This window comes from Anomalospiza imberbis, chromosome 1 (genome assembly GCF_031753505.1).
Source record: "Anomalospiza imberbis isolate Cuckoo-Finch-1a 21T00152 chromosome 1, ASM3175350v1, whole genome shotgun sequence".
In the NCBI taxonomy this organism is placed as follows: Eukaryota; Metazoa; Chordata; class Aves; order Passeriformes; family Viduidae; genus Anomalospiza; species Anomalospiza imberbis.
In genome coordinates, this window is record NC_089681.1 from 138,876,008 (window position 1) to 138,895,528 (window position 19,521).

The 19,521-nt window shown below is 37.8% G+C and overlaps 1 protein-coding gene across 17 annotated transcripts in view; it reads right to left on the bottom strand.

Moving 5' to 3' along the window:
- The window catches only part of PARD3 (par-3 family cell polarity regulator), a 445,891-nt gene that overhangs the window by 388,164 nt on the left and 38,206 nt on the right, over positions 1–19,521 (bottom strand). For all 17 annotated transcript variants that reach the window (XM_068173465.1, XM_068173476.1, XM_068173422.1 and 14 more), the window contains exon 2: positions 9,146–9,247. In XM_068173465.1, the coding sequence (XP_068029566.1) occupies positions 9,146–9,247 (102 nt within the window). The remainder of the gene's footprint in view (positions 1–9,145; positions 9,248–19,521) is intronic.

Consider the following 19,521-nt stretch of genomic DNA (forward strand, 5'->3'; position numbering starts at 1 on the left):
GAAGTCAACTGAAAAGTCAGACTGGTGAAAGCTCCCCAAAAAAAGACAGCATTATTTTCCTCTCTTTGGATCCAAGGCCCTTTCTGAAGAAACCTTCAGCATGAAGTAACCTCCCCATTAAATGCATTAGGGGCCCTATTTTAATCTAATTTAAATATTCCCTGTTCTCTCCTTTTCAGTAAGGCTATTCACACCACAAACCTAGGAGATACTTCAACTTCTAAGTCAACTAGAAAATAAAGTACCTGACTCTGAACCTTACTGTCCTTCCTTGGAAATAACTACCGAGTTACAACAGTCTCTTAAGACCTGTTGGTATCAATGGATAAGAGGATAATGAATTCTCATCCTAGTGACACTGTGGGAATCTTATCAGACAGCTGAGATTGCAACTTTTGGACCAGGACTGTGTTTAGGTAGGAATGTTTCTCTTGCATAAGGTATTAGTCAAGGAACTCTACAAGGGTGTAGAGCCCTGAGAGTTATTGCTACTGATTTCCATTAAACAAAACACATCCAAAGGGCCAAGCTCTACAAATCATTTAATCCATGTTGAAAGACAAGGAGGAAAACTACCTTTTGACAAACTTGGGTATTGACCAGGGTCTTTTCCAGAAACTTCTCCTTATTTTATTCATGATGCTACTTTGCATACAAAACAATTATGAATAATTTATAGTTGTAGGATTATCCATTACTATAATTAAGCTCTAATATGGGTCACTCCTCTGGTGTACGAGTATCACTACCTCTGTTAGGAAATATCTGTGAAGTTGGAAAAGCATTTCTTTTAAGACCTGCTGATATCAAGGAGTAAGAGAGTAGTGTTAATGAATCCCCATAACCAACCTTTCCTGCAACTTCTTCCTTTGTTGTAGGATGAATAATACACCTCTAGGTCACAGTGATATTGCTAAAATTAACCAAAAGCTGTCAGAACATTAAGTATTTATTAGCCATATTGGCCTAATTCTAGAATCACTGCACATTTTTGTGGAGATTTACACTGTGAAGGATTAGAAAGCACAGCGTTATATTATCTACAACTATATCTAACCAGTGAATCTGTAATTATTACAAGATACAGAAACAATCCATTATTAACTATTTTTAGTACAAAGTCTCTCTTAATTGTGATGTGTTTATAATACTGTAGTAGTCATTTTCCGGAGCCACATACTGACCTTCAGTGTTACTAAGATTTGACAGAGACCACCATCATTTCAGCACAGTCTGTGGTTTTCATCAAAGTTTAGATTTAAGAAACTTTTTCTCACAAACTGAAATCCTATTAAATTGCCATTTTCCATGATTTACAAGCATCACCTTTTTGAAGAGTTAAAATAAGCAGAGAATTCAGTATTATGTGCTTGCAAATGACATCTCAAGAAAAAACATATCCTCCAAAACTTTGTGAAGTATCTACAACATTTGATAAACATCACAGGTATTCTGATGAAAATAAAAGTCAAGGAAAGCTAGAAAACCTTTTGCAGACAGCTACTCTTATGACAGTTTCACTTGATGCCCCAGAGCTTGCTTTGAGAAAAACAAAGAACCACTTCTCAATACCACCTCTGATTCTACAGCCATCTACGGTTTGCTTCTTACAACGTCTTTCCAAGGCTGAGATCCTGATCCATTCAGACATTGCTAGTGGAGGACGTTAATCTGTACCTGGTGTCAGTGTTGACATTTGCTCTGTGCTCTTTGCTATTTCTACAAAATCATTTTCGGTTGCTTGGTTTGGTGCTGGAGGAAGCAGAGGGCTCACCACCAGCACACACAGCAGAGAGATCCCACCACCCCTTGCTGCACCACAGAGACCACTACAGCAGCTCCACGGCCACCACTGAAAAGCAAGGTCTCAGCCCAGTCATGTTCCCATTCTTCCTCTTCTTCCTTCATACCTCAGCTTGCCAGGTCCTTTGGTAAACTTCGAATATTCATGAAATAGCAGAGAAATATCCAGTTAGTTTTGCAAGGAAGAGTCTTCTGCCCCTTGAGTGAACAAATGTGCCAGAGCCCTCATGAGCTAAGCAGTAGGACTGGGATGAAAATACTGGGGAGAGGCAGAGACAGGGCAAACTGCTGGAAGCTGAGACTTGGTTATGTACCTTGGATAAACCACTGGGTCCAGAGGTCTATTGCAAAATCAGAAACATTGTTCCAAACGTAAGAGCTAGCTCAGAACTCATTATTTGTGTATTCAGTTAAAGCAGTCTCTCTCCAAAAGCACATCACCTTTGCCAAAATGATATTACATCCCCCATGTTACTGTCTACTCCCTGGAAGCTTCTGCAACTCTTCATGACCAGCATTCACCATCCATGTGTGGTTTCACACACAATAATGGAATGTGTCACTCCAGTATTCAAATCTCCCTTCTCTTCTCTCAGAACAATTGCAAATATATTGAACAATTCATGCTCTATTTTCGATCTTCTAACCAGTTACACATCCATAAAACCCTTCCTCTTATTCCATGCCAAGCCAGTGGCTTTTTGATTGTACTAACCCAGTCACTGTTGCTCAGGTCTGTCTTCCTGCTGAGAATACAGGCATAATATTGTGAGATATTACTTTCTTGACAATACTGTCACAATCTTCCCCAGTATATCACATTCATGCATGGGCCTGCTATTCCTCAGAGAACAGTTTTTACCAAAATATTCAATTTTCAGAAGTCACATTTACCTGCAGCTCTTCAGATCTCCATGGAAACTGGTTTGTAGATTTACAAATGTCAGTCCTCTCCTGTGTGGGAGTTCTTAGTGCATTGATACAATGCATTACAGGAAAGGAATTGCAATATTTCAATTTATCTCAAAAATACACAGCAAATCATGAATGGAAATGCTGTCACCACATCGCTAGAAAAAAAATACGTGGTGATGATGAGATTAACAATTTGAAGAACAGTGCTGAAAGAGGTGAAAACCTAAGAACTACAGTTAGGAGACAACATTTAGTTACATCAAATATCTCTTAGGGATTGAAAAATGCACGTTCCAATATTCATGTATTATGACCTTTATTCCTCACTTCCATGGATATATGATTATATATTAGTCTCATCCACGAACACTGTGAAATTAAAATTTAGTTCACTATTAGAAATACTACAAGCATTTAAATTCCATTCTTTGACTGAAGATAGTATTTATATTTTGAGTATGTTATTTTCAAATATGCTTTTATTAAATAGCAGCTGGGAATAAAGGTTGTGCAAATACTTGTTTTCTACTTGAGATTCATCAGCAAGACAGACCTAAAAATCATCATGTCGCCATCCCAGCATTGAGTCAATAGTGTTAATGCAAAAACACCTGGTATAAATGGACACATTCTGTTTTTACCAATTTTTCAGAATTTCAGTAATACAAAATGTCAATCTCTAACAGCATAATTAAAATAAAAACCACTGCCAAACAGTAGATGACATCAAGAGCCCATTGTTCAAAAACTGAAGTTTTTTAACAGAAAATAATCATGGCATTGTTATATGATGGGTTGCTTTCCCAGTATCAATACTTTCCCAAGCTTGGTGGCTCAAGCAGTTATTTTAAGCCATTACAAGAAAGGAATGCCTTATGCTCAAAATGTGTTTTGCCAAGTCACTTGTGAGTAACAACAAATTGTTTCAAGGTCATCTGTTTTCCTGGGATACTGGGAATGAGTACACAGAACAAGAAGAGAGAAGCTGCACAGTGTGGCAGAAGATAATCATAGCAACAGTTGTAATTAATTTGATAAAAAGGTTTTGAGGGGAAAAAGGGTATAATAATCATGATATGGTAAATACTGTGAATCATATTTCTGAGTAATTTTGAAGGCATTTTAAGGTTTTGCTGTCAGATTTGCTGCATGGGCCCTGGAAAAGATGCTTCTTCATTCATTCAAGGTTGTTAATCTGTTAATGGCAGAAACAAGAACCACAAAAAGTTGTTATTCTCTACTCATGCTTTTAGAGTTAAATTCTTAACTTGCAGAATCAAAGAGAAATCACATGTAAATTCTGCTGCAAGTTTTCTTAAATGAGGCAGAGACACCCAAAATTTAGAATAAATAACACTACTTTGAGTATTCTGATTATGTAATGATAGAAATCTAAAGATAACACAACTTTATCTGCACAGGTTTCACTGACTTCAAAAGCTTTTTAAGACTTTTGAGTGAATGAACAGGCACAGGGTTACCAGAATCTCATTCTTTCCAACAGCATCCTGCTGTCACTGGCCTACCCTGAATTTACTACAAAAATGGGGTCTTGCATAACTGGCCCAAAAAATAAGAGTGAGAGAGCAAGAATCAATAGCAGCAGGATACTGTAATCACAGCCCTTCAGTCCCTAGCTAGCCTTTAACCTTAACATTATAATGCATTTGCTCAAAATAGCCTTATTTCTGTGAAGCTTTCCAGTTAATATTTGGTACAAACAAAATACAGTCATCCTTTCCAAACCACATTTTGTGTATCACATGCCTCTCTAACTCAACAGAGCTTTCCAAGAGGAAGTAAACAAAACAACAGTATTATTTAGAATTGACCATCTGTTTTAACACAAAACCCAAAAGTTCATTTCCTTTCCACTACACTGGGAAAAGGTCCTAATATGCCTTCACATTATGTGAAGCAGCTGCTCTATGACTTTTTCCCACTAGAAGTCTTCATACTTCAAGCAAGCAGGCACAAACTTCATAATGATATTAATAGAATCTCTGTAGGTCTCTTTAAAGCAGATAAAAATGAAGCACAATTGATTTCACTGAATTTCAGCTGCAGTTTGCTTACTTAACACAGTTAACTCTAGCTCAAGAATGTTTACAAATTCCATTTCAGGACAGATCCATAAAATTAATCTCTATCCCATTCTCACCAGAAGTATTCCACTCAAACCAGCAACTTCTTGTGTGTCTTTCTGGGAGGTTCAAAGTTTGTCTAAGCAGCACTAAGCACCAGCATCACCTTGAACTTCCAGTGACCTGGGCCAGTAGAGCACCACACACACAAACACTGTGGGAAGCACGAGACTTCACTCCAGACAAGACCAAACCATATTCCTCTGGTTTTTATCCCTGCACTCAGTGGGCATAAGCATGAATTATCCAGGGTGAAGAGCTGACTGAATATTTGAAAATGTTAAGTCAAGCAAAGAAAGCCCATGCCTACCTTAGTTTAGAGAAATAAAGCCAGGCTGTAAATCTAAGTGTATACCAAATTACTGTGGTTATTTTTAAGAACCAGTGTTGAATTTATCAGTCATAAAGGAATTTATAAGATACCAAGGCCTTTAGGATTTACACATTGTCAATCCCAAATTAATTTGGCAAAAATTAAGTATATTGGAGCAAATGAATTTACAAATAATTGACATTAGGTTCATACATACACTGATTCAAAGTAGCCCTATTTGCCCAGCTAATCATCACAACCAGAGGCTGTTAATGGCAGATCCTTTTTGTTCTCTCGGAAAGAAAAAACTCTGATTTTTCAGCACTATAGCTACACCAAACATAGACATCTTGATCTCTAAAGCTTTCCACTGAGTAACAGTCTGAGCATTTCTATTCATTAAAAAATTACATATATTTGCAAACAAAACTTTTTTCAAGTTGCTCAAAATATAAATTACTATTTCACTGAGAATTCCAATGGGAGCAAGTTATATTCATACACATATTTTGGGTTTGTTGGTTGCTTTTTTTTTTTTTTTTAATGAGATTACACCACAGTTTTCTCAGTATTTTTTTTATGGATAAACAAGGGTCTATGAAATCTCAAAAGAAGCACTTCCATATTACACCCAAAGTGTGAGAATTACCAAAGTGTCTACGTGCCTCAGTCTAGCTGAAGAAAACGCAGTTAAGAATGGTTGGGTTCTGGGTTTTTTCTGCAGTTGGGTTTGGTTTTTTTTGCTTCTGAGAATGTCTGCCTACTAAAAACTGAACTGAGGTCATCAAGTATGCTATCATCAAGTTGGAAACTTATCAAGATGACATATGTTTTCTGAGAGTCTTCATAGAGAGGGCTACTTTTGCAAGCTACAGAAAATGAACAAAACAGGTTATTAACCTATTTTTAAAATATTGGTCTAATCACTAAATGCACAAGAAACCTGTATTTTTTTAAAAATGGAAATAGGTTAGACAGCTGACTAAACGCTAGCTGAAAATATGATATTGTTCCTTGTAGCCAAATATTTTTCAAAAGCAGTAACAAGTCTGCCCATTTGTATTCATGCATACACAGAGATATATAAATGTAAAAAACACTGGCATGTTTCCACTGAAAACTATCCATCTTTCCATAGTAAAATCTGGAAAAAATTACATTTCAATAAATTATTAAAAGTTTTCTAAAAAAAAGTTACTCAAATGAGCATTTCTTAATTTTTTGATTAAAAGGTTATTACCATTACTGTATTAACCAAGCAACTTCACATGCAGTGATATGCGTAATATAAATGTCCATATCTTATGCTGGCTAAGTTAGAGTGTTTTATGCCCATTCTCAATGAACTATGTTAAAGGGCTTAAGTAAAGCTGTTTCAGAAAGGAACAAAAGAACAAACAGCTTAGCAAAATCAGTTTTTCCATGTAGTTTGTTTCACGTTTTACTCTTTTTTCTATTTAAGGAGAAACAACACTGAGCATCATAAATTATTCCAGAAAGCAACTGGCTAACCCTTACTCATCCATTCTGTTTTAGTAAGTGACAAGCGAATAACAAAATACAGGGACAGAAGAAGCAAAATAAAGTCACCCTAGCATGCTGCATTTTAATGTGAAGGACGCCAAAGATACTTCTCTCATTCCATTCAGAACAGCTGCTCTAAGGGTCTTTGTATTTGTTATAGGACAGAACATTTTCTCCATGGAGACAGTGGAATAGGAGTAAATATATTCTTCACATCACTTAAGTGTTTTATTTTACTATGGCAGTTGACTATACAGAGCAATAAATCCATCAAGAGGACAAGTGGTCCTTAGCTGCTCTGCATTCTGTATTGTGCTGATGTGACACTGCACAATTATAGCAGGAATATATAAAAGCACCACCAAAGACAAAAATTACATTTATCACTGATCCTTAAGTCTAAAGAACCATGGTAAGAGCAAACTGATTTCAAAAATACACATATCAGGTAGTAAGTACCATAACAAACTTCTCTTCAAGAATGTAAGGAAGTTCCTTGTAAAAATGAACACTAAAACATTAAGTGTTCAGTTTTCCAATACCCTAGATATTTTTGTCCCAATTTTAAAAAAGAGAGATATAGGTAAATGTTTGATTTTAAGCACAGCTAATTCTACAGACTTCAGTAATAATTTAATAACATGTTTAGACACCATCTGTTTAAATGCTTTTTTACAAGGTATGCTTAAGTGTACAGGTAAGATACAAAATATCCCTAACTAGAGATACATTCCAAACCTCACATTAATGAGCTGTGTATTAGGCTCTAGCAACACAAAACCAGTTGATACACTTGCTATGGAGGCAAAGTAACAACCCAAAACTAAAGGGAGCCAGGAACGTCAGCTGTTAAACCCACTACAGGAAACTAGAAACCAATGACTAATGACCAGAATACCTGAAAAGATCCAAACGTGAAGGTCAAGTGAGAATGACTAATTCAAGGATATAAACCAGTATAGCACAGTGCATGTTTATATTGCACCTTCTTAATCAGTGCTGCAAGGTTCTTTAAAAAAAGGAAATTTAAATCATAGGTGCCATCAGTAGACATGAGCTTGGTGAATGCAGAGGTAAATACTACTAAATGCTAAGTATCTTGTCCATCTATACACAAAAACAATATTGTAATAATGGCCTTGCTTGCTTCAATTGCAGTCAGAGTTTTTCAGCTATTAGTCATGCACATAAAAACACCCACAGAGTTTCACTGGGAGGAATTACCCCACTTGAAGGCAGCAAGGCAGGTAACAGCCAAAGAATAAGGTCTTAAAGTCACCAAAATTCAAACTTCTCAGGGGAAGAGCACACGAGGAGCTAAGAAGTGCATTTTTTCAATTAAGTCTCTCTGTGTATATATATATATAAATATTTCTATTTAGTGACAACTTGCACCAGCCTCCCTGAGGCCTGTAAGCAAAAGCTAAACTAATCACACAGCTGAGCACTTCAATATGAGATAACCAACTAGAGGTTTTAATTAGCTTTTCATGAAATCTTATCGGGGCACTATTTTTATGGAAGAAATTCCTGAAAACTCAGCACTGTTACTCTATACAGCTTGAGTAATCCCAACATTTCAGACAGTGAGGAGTCTTCATGTCCCAAGACTCTTCACATAATTTTTCTTTGTAAAGTCCTGGTTGAAATAACCATGTCAATTAAATTTTGTCACAAGAAATAACTACAGGCAAAGTATCTATTTCTGAAAAATTAGCCTAAGAGTCATCATTTGGCCAGTTTTCAAGGAGCCTTGACAGTGCCTGTTCCAACAGAGGCAATTAAGGATACTGTCTGGGAAGGAGTGTGATCCTGAAACATGTTTCCAGACTGAAGTCGGTATGAGGCTCAGATGCTTTCAAGAGCCTCAGCTTTCCAGAGAAAGTGGCATATTTACATGACTTTACAGTTTGCCACACTGTTTCTTACCCACATGTACTTGTATCTATAACTTCAAACTAACAGCCAATAAACAAAAGGTCTCTGAGTTGACTGTGATCCAAATCGCTACTTAAAAAAGAATAAAAGCACTCAAGGCTCAGCAGTGTATAATTATTGTCTCAAGTTCTGTGTAACTAGCAATTCCTCCAAAAGATATTTTTGGGAAAAAACCCCAACACTCAACAGTTTAAAACCAGCATGATTTTTTGCACATATTCAACTGGTAACATGGTAACACAAAGCTACAACGCCAACTTACAGACGCTTTTTTTTTTGCACATTAATTTTCCACTGTTTTAGGTATTTTTGTCCTTGCAGATGCCTTTTCCTATTTGAACTGTTAAAGAACCAGAAAGGATGGAAAACCCATGATTTCAAAACTACATAAAAAATGTCTAAAACCTCTGTGTTGGCTCCCACTTTGGGACATGTGCAGGAAACACACACCACTGATGCGCTGATGCGCAGTTTGTGCCACACTGTTTTCGTAGCCATGTGTACTTACACGGTCTTTGTCATCAGCTACATCACAAAGTATGTCATCCAGATCCAAGATCCCACCATCCCCGTGCTCCAGTCGATGGACTTGTATCCAGTAGTTTGGATCCTGCACAAAAGAAGAAGAAAATAGTATCAGATTATCACATGCCAACAGGAAAATGTTATTCCAGCATATAGTCAGCATCGCAGTCCTACAAATTCTTGACATCAAACATCTATTTAGGTCATATATCTGTAAATAAATGTAAATTGAGATGTAAAGCCCAAGTTCTTTTTTTAAATTGCCTCAGACTAGATATGTAGTCTTCCCTCTTCTATCAGATCTGAATGAGTCACAATCCCACCACTGACACATAGGACTCTGACATATTCCAAATATTACTGCACATTACATTCCCAATATTCCTTCCATAAAAGGAAAATACACTGTTCTCAAAATAAAGTATGCCAGACAGTAGTCAACAGGCACAAAAGGTTACATGCAGTGTAAAAGGTGTGAGGGTTTTACAGAACAGCTATAAAAGGCACAAACCAACATTTAAACACCATCAAAATGTTTCTACCTGTCCTTTGCTAGAGGTGGTAAATGGAATACCTAAAACTTATACTAAGAACACTTTCCACATTTGAAATAAAAAATTATATATACAGACAGATACATATACACACACATATATGCATACAAATGTGTGTGTGAGGCTTTGTGTTTATACGGGTGTCTAGCAGTAACTGGGAAGACTGGCTTTACAGTCTTTATTACTACTTTTGATAGCAAAGGAAGCATAGGGAGTAAGGTTGTGTCCACAAAGTGTCTCCAGCATATGACCCAAGTGCTGGTTAGTACTCAACATGCTATTCTTAAAGGATTTGTTTCCTAATGGGGGAAAGTTGCCCTGTAAACACCTGGGCTGATCATGCTGCATAATCCTGCTTCTCAAATACACCTCAGGCTGCTGTTCATTGTCTCATAGTAAAAGAGCTCCCTTGCTTTTCCCTGAGAAGGCATGGCTGCACAAAGTTTCTGCCAGGAGGACCATCAAAATTGCATCAACTTGTAAAGTTTTTGACTTCCTAAAAATAGCAATTAGCATGAACCTTTTTAGGTATGGTGTCTAGAAGTGACAAAATGAACAAACAAAAATAATAAAAACATCACGCCAAAGCCAAACCTGAACTGAACAAAATCCCACCCACACTAAAAACATAAGTCATAAATAAATAAATAACCTCCACCCTAAAAGGCTTGAAAATATTTTGATTTCTCAAAGATAGAACAGGGTAAGAAATGGGACTACCAGAATTCCTCTAAATCCATACACATATTTAAATCCTGACAGAACATGCTGCACAAAAGAACATAAACAGATATGCATCTTGGCTTTAATATACTAGAACTCTATGTATTTGCATATGATATATATGCTAGGTCAAATAATTTGGAGATATTTGGTACTACAAAATTTATGTCACTGTTTGTATAAGTACATTCTCCTTAAATACTGCTGCAAGTCATCATCATTAGATGATCAGATTTCAGATTTACAGTCATTAGGCTAGTCATTTCAAAAATTAAATTACAGACTTTTTTCTCTGACTTCTCTAAGTATTAAATATCATTACCTTCCATCTCTTCTAAGCAAGCACTTATTATACAATTAGCTGGATTTCTAGTATGTGGGTTTTCTCTAAACAGACTCACTGTTGCAGCATATTACAGGAGATAATTTAGCATACATTTTTTTAAAGTAAAGATTTGGGAATAATTAAAAATGGCATTACATTATTCACACTGTCATGCATACAGAGGTGCCTACATAGCTAGTTAATACACAAACCCGCTCTGTAAAAAAAGGTACATAATGCAAACACCAGGATAAAATTGTAAGTTTGAATACTCCACTAACACACAGGGCTGGACAAAGTCACCTGTGTACACCAGAAATCTCTCAACATTTTTTAACAAATACCTATGAAGGGAAGTCTTTGAAAACTCTGCTCTCAGATTAAAAGGAAAAAAGATCCTTCCTCATCCTCCAGCCCATTAAAAAAATCTCCTCTGCCTCTCATATCTACAGCAAAGACTGGAACACATTTGCAAAGATCAAGACTTAGAAGACACAATCAAGCAGCCAAGCTGTGAAGCACCTTGCAGTCCTGAAGGACTTGACTCAGGTTTCCTCTGCTGAGATTCTCCCTCTCAAAGCTAAGCTAGAAGTGAACCATAAGCCAGCCTTCACTGCAAAATCATAGACAGAAAACTTAGCTTGGGCTTTAAGAGAGCCTGATCCCTCATACGTCACCCAACTCACCATTTTTGTTTGCAACAATTAATCTTCTTACTGAAGAATGGAAACATTAAAAACAGGTAACTGCAATACTGGCTCAGTGACCTGACTACATCCATCAAAACAAACAGCACCCAAGCTGAAACTACAACTTCAATATCCATGTATCCTTGTTTTTTTGCTTCCTACCACAACTGTTTCCTACCTCCAAGGCAAATGTAAAAACACATTCACAATTACAGAATCAATAGCAGAAACACCCATTTCTAAATAACTATTGTGCTATTTCAGCATGCACAATCTACTTAAAAATAGCTTTGATATATAAGCTGCTTCTACTAATTACTTCCTTTAAAAGTTTCTCAATATTGCATAAGAAGTTTTAGATAGACTTCATTTTTACTGCATCACCTATTAGTACTGCCATAGCTGAACTGCTCTGGTCGCTTTTCCTGTCAGACAAGGTCCTGATACAAAACAATACGTGAGCAAGACCAGACAAGAAATATATAAAACTAGTTTGGCAAGAATTTACTCTGGCGGGATTTGGTAAGTAAATATGAAATAACAATGCAACTTTTCATTAAAGCCCTTTCCAAACATCAGAACAGTCTTCTCTTGAGGCCCTTTTGCTCTATTAAAGGTTTTGCATAAATCAAGGATTTGGTGGGGGAGGATTGGGAGGGAAGAGAGGTCTGGGAGGGAAGAGAGTACTCACATTGTACAGAGATTAGTTACACCATACTGGGGGGGAAAAAAGAAACCAAGAAAAGAGAAAACAACATTAAAACTAGCGATTTTACCAAGTTATGAAAATCCACAGCCATTTATGGTTCCAAGTTTTAGCAATTATTTCTATATATTATTCAACCAAACAACATGAAAAAACCAAACTGCATAAATGTTCACATTTAAATTCCTATTCTGTGCTCTGTTTAAAATGAACATAATGTTGTACTACAGCCAGCTCGTATGCACTGTCTGCTAAACACAAAAGAAACTGAACAAGACTTGATGCAGACTGGAATTTAAGTACTCCGACATGGATGTTACAAGTGCATCTGTATTCCTGGCTTGGTTAAGTTGCATTTCTCAATCTCAGCCAGTAAACAGATATTCACAATTCCCTATGCAATAGCAGTAGTACAGTCCTCAAACATTTTCTGAAGCACTCAAATACACTGTTTTGGCTTAGACCAGTTCCTAAAGTGGAAATTGGCTATTTCCAGAGTTTACTGGAGTTGTCATAACTTTGTCTGTGGGGCAAAGTGGTCCAGTCACTCCTTCAGGACACCTCAACACCTTTGGCATCACCCTCTCTGGGTAGCAGTGCAGGGCTCTCAAGTGAGATGTCAAAAATGAGGGACTGCCACCAGCACTTACCCACAGCGATCTGCACAGGGCACCTGCACAGGGTGCTTACACAAGTTAAAGGAAAATGTCTTTGAATTATTAAACAGAAAAAAAGAAAATGCTAAGTAAATCAAGTTTATAAAAGTAAAGTTTCTGTAAAAAAAAAAAGAAAAAAAAGGAAAAAACTATGAAACAAAATTTTTTACATCTCCCACAAGTTTTTCAAGAAACCTGCTTCAGTTACCATTTAGTCAGACATGATGCTGTTGTTTCAAAACCTGAATTTGTATAGTAGAATCAGATTTTCTTATTTTGTCAATAAAACAAAGCTACATTTATATTCTTTCACTGCTGTGATTGTGTAAAAGGGTACTGCACTCTCAAAATCTGCAATGCATTTAGACAGAAAAACAAGTGGTGATAGAGAACTCATTAGCTTCACTGCTCCACCAATGTGTAAGTTAACAAAGTAGAATTATTTTGAAAAAGCTGCATAGATGCCTTTGTCACTAGTTCATGCAGAAGAACCAGCAAGTTCAGTTCATTGAATACAAGGATAGAAGTAACGCTAAACCTGATTTATAATATCTTCATTTAAATATTGCATCACTCAGCTCAAGTCTAAGCAAGTCAGATCTCCTGTTTCCTGTCTACACCCATTTAACTCTTCAACTTGATGATGATTATAAAGGTACTCGTAATTTAAGCTCATGAGCACCACATTTTCTAATCCTCAGCAATGGAAGTTAAATATTTGCTAAGTGAACATCAGCACTGAGACTGGAAGCAAGAGCACATTACAAAGGCAGCAAGAATGCAGCCATTCACATTCTGTTTATTATATAAAATGACTTCTAAAAAGCACAAAGGAAAAATTGAGAAACCTATTAGTTTAAGTAGTATCATTCAGTGTTCTGTAGCTAACAATTTTATGTTCCCACATAATGGAAACAAGGACCATATGTGGAAAACAATATCTAGAAATCAGAATGGAAACAGCAATGTGTTTTTTAAATGGCATAGGAAGATTTCTTATTCCTTTACATCTAAATAGGTGCCTTGGTTTTCACAAATGTACCCTTTCCAAAAATATATTGAAATATTTAACATTAAAATTAACGGTAAATAAGATCATTCTTTAAAATACTTTGTCCCTATCTTACAAGAAGACAGCACCACTAACCTCTGAGAGGTAGCAATGTATTTAACAGAAAGCAGAAAATCAGGCTCCTAAAAGCCTGATAAACAATGCTTAGTGTTTACTAATTGTGCCCACTACTGCGATTTAATCTCACCTGTCACCAGCAGGATGTCCTGAAGCATCAGAAAAACAACAATAATCTGCCTGGCTACAATTACATACTTGGAGCTGGGATGGCAGTGTGTGTGTGTGTAATTTCTTGTGTGCTGTTTGAAGCCCATGCAGAGAACACTATTGAGGGAGGACACCACGCTCTCCCCAAGGTCTTTGTACTTCTTAACTTTGCCCACATTCCCCAACTGCGCTTGTCTTCAGCTGGGTGCAGACCAGTTGCCACTACAATGTTTTACATATGTGGAAATCAAGTAAGACAGGTATTTTTCTCCCCACACTCCTATATTTTCTGATCTGTTCTTGCCCAAATAGGAAGTATTTTTCACCACACAACACTCTCGAGAAATGGATTGGCTTTGCCAAACTGAGCTCCCAGAGGCTCTCCATTTCCTATCAAGACCAACTGAAATTATTTAAATATAGATATAATTTATAGCTTTTTGCTTTAACACAGATCCTTATATGATTTTTAAAAACCACTATCAGCTGGACAGTTGTGCACAGGTACTTTAGTACCTCAAAGGAAAACAGACTTGTCAGGACGAAGGACAGAGAAGAATCATATCCAAGTATGTAAATATAACTTCTCAATTATAAATGAGGAGATAAAAGGAAAGTAAGTACATATTATTCGTTTCTGCTTCAAACCATCTGGAATTCAAGATTATAAGGCCATGTGTGTGGCTATCTTCACTGGATTGAGTTTTTTGAGAACAGATAAAGCCTTTGTGGCAAGAATACACACAGATAAAAACCAACTAAATCACCAAGCTGAGGTGTGTACTGGACTTGTCTGTTCAGCAGCATATGGCACTTGGGCGTGTTAACACTGTCTGAAAGGAAACTATGGTTAATAAAAAACGAATATATCTGAAAATTTGCCAGTGAATTCATTCATTTCCCTGTCTAGCTCTGTGCTGCAGGCGGAAACCATCCAAACAAGCAGTCAGGTGCCAAAAGACAGCCATGAAGGCTTGCAACGTCAGCTGGCTTCCAGTTACGTTCCACAGCCTGAGAAGCCAGCAAGAACAAGTTCCTGGGTTTAAATTGCATCTCCATCCCATCATCTGTCTCCTCGAATTTCAGGCATGAAGATCTGCTGCACAACACACCAGAGCACCAGTGGGAGAATCAGCCCCAAAGCCGACTGTGCTCTCTAAAGAACATCGATGCTGCAGCACGGACGGTAGACAATACTGGTACAACATAAGTGCATTCACTGTCTCAGTGAGGGCACAAGCCACAAAAATACTTAACATAAATGAAAGCAGCCCAGTAAGGCTCAGAAAGCAACTGATACGTGTAGCAACTCTTAAGTTACCAGGTGATGAGTTGAAGGGACAGTTATCTTTTCCATTTCTGACCTCACTCCACCTGCAATCACTCCCCTCACATGAATTTTAGAGCATATTCACATACACTTGCCCTGTATCCCACAAAGTTTAGAAAAAAAGGGCTACAAACTACAACAGAAAACAGCTGACTGCTGTACAGTAGAAAATAAGCCTTATCCCTTTTATCTTTTTGATCCTTAACCTGTAAAGCTGCTCTTTTTTCTGAAGATGCACCACACTAAAGCTAATTTCTTGCTATTCTGTTTTACTGAGAAAGAGGAATACACATTCAGAAAGGTTACACTTCATGCTGTAATGACAGGGTTTGGTCTAGGATTCGACTTTTTTCAAACACAACAGATTATATACAATGTCTTCAATCAAGGGATGCACACTGAATTGATATGAACCAGTTATGAAAAAGAGATAAACATACAAGCCTGATCACTGAAGCATCTTGTTCCAGTTCTACACTCACCAATGCTTTCCCAGACTTGCTAAAAGTGCTTTAGCATACCAGAAATCCATCCAAGACAAAATCTGAACATATGGCAAATATCACTCTTCCTGACACACTGAAATGTTAGAAACTGTATTTATGAAGCAAAAAAAAAAAAAAAAGTAATATTGGGCTTTGAATGCATCCAGTATGCCCAGTTTCAACAACCATTTACTTAAAAATTAATCACATTACACTATCAATGGCAGTCCTCAGTGCAGAAGTCTGATAGCCAAAAAAATAAGCCAAATAGTCATCCACTTCAAAAATCGGTTTGTAAAACCAATTAAATCAAACTAATATGGTTGGTAAACTGCTGGAACACTACTACATATTGAGTTGTGCTGCATTAATACTGGAATACAAAAAAAAAGCATCAAGGAACTACTTAATCTTGCTTCAAGTGCCAAAAGGTTTGTATTAGAAATGGTCAATTTGGCTGTTAGCCACTTCACAGTTTACATGAACTTTCGAATATGTATATGAAATCCTTGCTTTTCTGATATGAAGTGGTGATTTCCTCATCTGTAAGGAAAGTAGTCCAAGGTCTAATGTAGCAGTAAACTTCCTGTTTTCCTACCCTACAAGGATATGCAAGTTCTTTCTATTAATACATTATCCCCCATGCAACATGAAAGCCTGGAATTTTTATTTACCTCATCCACTTTACCTAGAAGCAATCTATAACAACCCACGAGAAATCATATCACTAATTATTTTAAATCAACTTTCCTATGTACTGCATAATTTCATTACCTATTAAATAGAATAGAATCTCTATATGCCCCAACAGCTTAATGCCAAGGAATAATTCAGATTGGAAGGGACCTGAGGACATCCCAGAATTGGACAGGGACCATGCTGAGCAGAGGGGGGAGGATCTCTTCCTTTGTCTCCTGGATATGCCCTGCTGACACTGCCTGCTGCCAGTGTGCAGGGCTGGCTCCTGCCCACTCATTGTCCCCATCCCCAGCCTGTGGCACTGCATGAGACTCCTCCTTCTCTAGTGCAGGACTATGCACAGAATCACAGAATTGCTTAGGTTGGAAAAAACCCCTGAGATCATCAGATTCAACTGTTAACCCAGTACTGCCAAGTTGACCACAAAACCACGTCTCTAAGTGATACATCTACATGTCTTTTAAATACCTCCAGGGATGCTGACTCAATCACTCCTCTGGGCTGCCTCTTTTCATGCTTGATAACCCTTTCTGTGAAGAAACCTTTCCCAAGATCCAATTCAAAGCTTCCCTGCAATTTGAGGACATTTCTCCTCATCCCATCACTTGTTACCTGGGAGAAAAGACAGGCCCCCACTTTGCTACAACCTCCTTTAGGGACTTGTAGAGAGCAGTAAGGTCTCTATTGAGCCTCCTTTTTTGCAAGCTAAATAACCCTCAGCTGCTCCTCCTAGGACTTGTGCTCCAGACCCCTCACCTGCTCTGTTCCCTTTCTCTGGACATGCTCCAGCCTCTCAGGGTCTTTCTTGCAGTGAGGGGCCCAAAGCAGGACACAGGCAAGGTGTCCTGCACTCACCAGTGCCCAGTACAGGTGACAGTCACCACCCTGGTCCTGCTAGCCACTGTATCACTATTGCTGACACAGGCCAGGATGTCACTGGCCTTCTTGGCCACCTGGGCACACACTGGCTCATGGTCAGCCCAGCTGCTGATCAACACCCCCAGGTCCTGGGGTTCTGGCTACATTTTACATGTCTCCTCGCAGCCTATTCCAAAAATACGGCACTGAAAACACTGCTCACTGTCAAAACTAATGACATGATGACATTTCTTCACAGCACACAGCCTTGTAACCACTAGGAGGTGCCACCACCAAAGGGCAGGTCCAGGTCAGCACCTGGACTCTCTTACTAGCACCAAGTCGGGCACTTGCAAAAAAGGAAAACTTACTTTGTGCTGCCACTAGAACGCATGTGGCAACCAAATTAGATAATCATTAAATGAAGAATAAAGCTTTACATTTGGCTATGAAAGACTAACTTTTCACCATGACTACTGATAGTTTACACTGTGAGTAACTATGTCCTGTTTGCTAAGGGGAAGAAATTAAATATGACATTGCATCTCTGAACTCCATTATGGCTATGCTGTGAGCACCAAATAATATTGTCCTGCCCAAACTGCAAAATAAATTTTTTACATGGGATTTATTTCAAGCCCATGTAAAGAAAATCCAAGACATCTAATGAAGCACTGCAGTAAATCCACGAGTAAGGAAAGCTGAATGTGCCCTTTTTGGCTTATTTTGCTGTCACACAGAGCATACTTCATAATCTGCATCTAAATGCAACTAATAATGCAACAAAACTGTTTCTTGATTACAATTTTGAATTATTAGTGTTAGCTTCAGATGACAGATATGAATTACAGTAATCAAATCCATAGCTCACAAATATGCAGGGAAATGTACTGTTTATAATGGTGCACAATCTTGTGTGCGGGGATTTAGAATTGGGCAACAATGCTGAAGAAATGCAGAACATCCCAAGATTGCACCTTGACAACTGAACCGTAAGTGGATCTGATGAAAAAAGTGCTTTCTATTTCTTCCAAGAGTTTATTTACCCCTACCCATCATTGCAGCATTACTTGGATTTAAGCAGTTTATTGTTTTTTTCAGCCATCATAACAGCTCTTCAAATACACTACTAGATTTAGACCAGAATTATGCGATTTACTGGAATAACCAACCACATATATGTCTGTACATACAGAACTGCATGTTGTAGACCAACACGTGTTACTCCTCATAGACACCGATTAAACAAAACAAACAAAAAATAGTGAGTCTGGTAAAATGTTTCAAGAGAAAATTTAAAAGGGCAGAGTCGTCTACCCAAGTGACATCCAGCTTAAGAGGAAGACCCTAATTTATTTCAGAAATGTACTTGAAATAAGATTTTCATTTGGGGGCCATTAATCTCAAGTACCATGAAAGTTAATAACAATCACTTCTGATAAATGTTCCCAAATTGGCACAGTGCATTAATCGTGTGGTATGTGAACTCTAAACAATGATTAATATATAGAGAGCTGCAAAATCATTATTACATCCACTGCCTCACATTTCCAACACACTGTAAGTATAAAGTTAAGACAAAATATTAAATCCCACTCACTGTCCCCATGGCTGTATTATTCCTTGGGGAACTTCAAGGGTTGGTGGGCAGGACTTCCAATATCAACAGCTTTGTGAACCATGTGGAAGGAATGCACAAGTTACGTGAATCACAATAAAATTAATCTCAATTTAGGTCAGCTATGATATTGCATGTTTTTGATAGGATTTAGAGCTTTAGCATCCCTGGTGCTTTTACACCCTGTCAGCCATGCACAGGGGTACCCAGGAGATCTCCCTGCCCCTCTGCAGTTGCTGTAAGTGGGGTGCATGTGGGAGGAGACCCCCACACTCCCTTCACTGCAGCACACACAGGCAGCAGGGTGCTTGGGCACTGCCTGCTGCCTGCACAACAATTCCCTGTCTGCTTTAGAGGAGGAGCAACGTGTCACCTATGGCTGCTGGATCAATCTGGTAAATGATACAAATAAAGTGGCAAAATAACATATGCTGAAA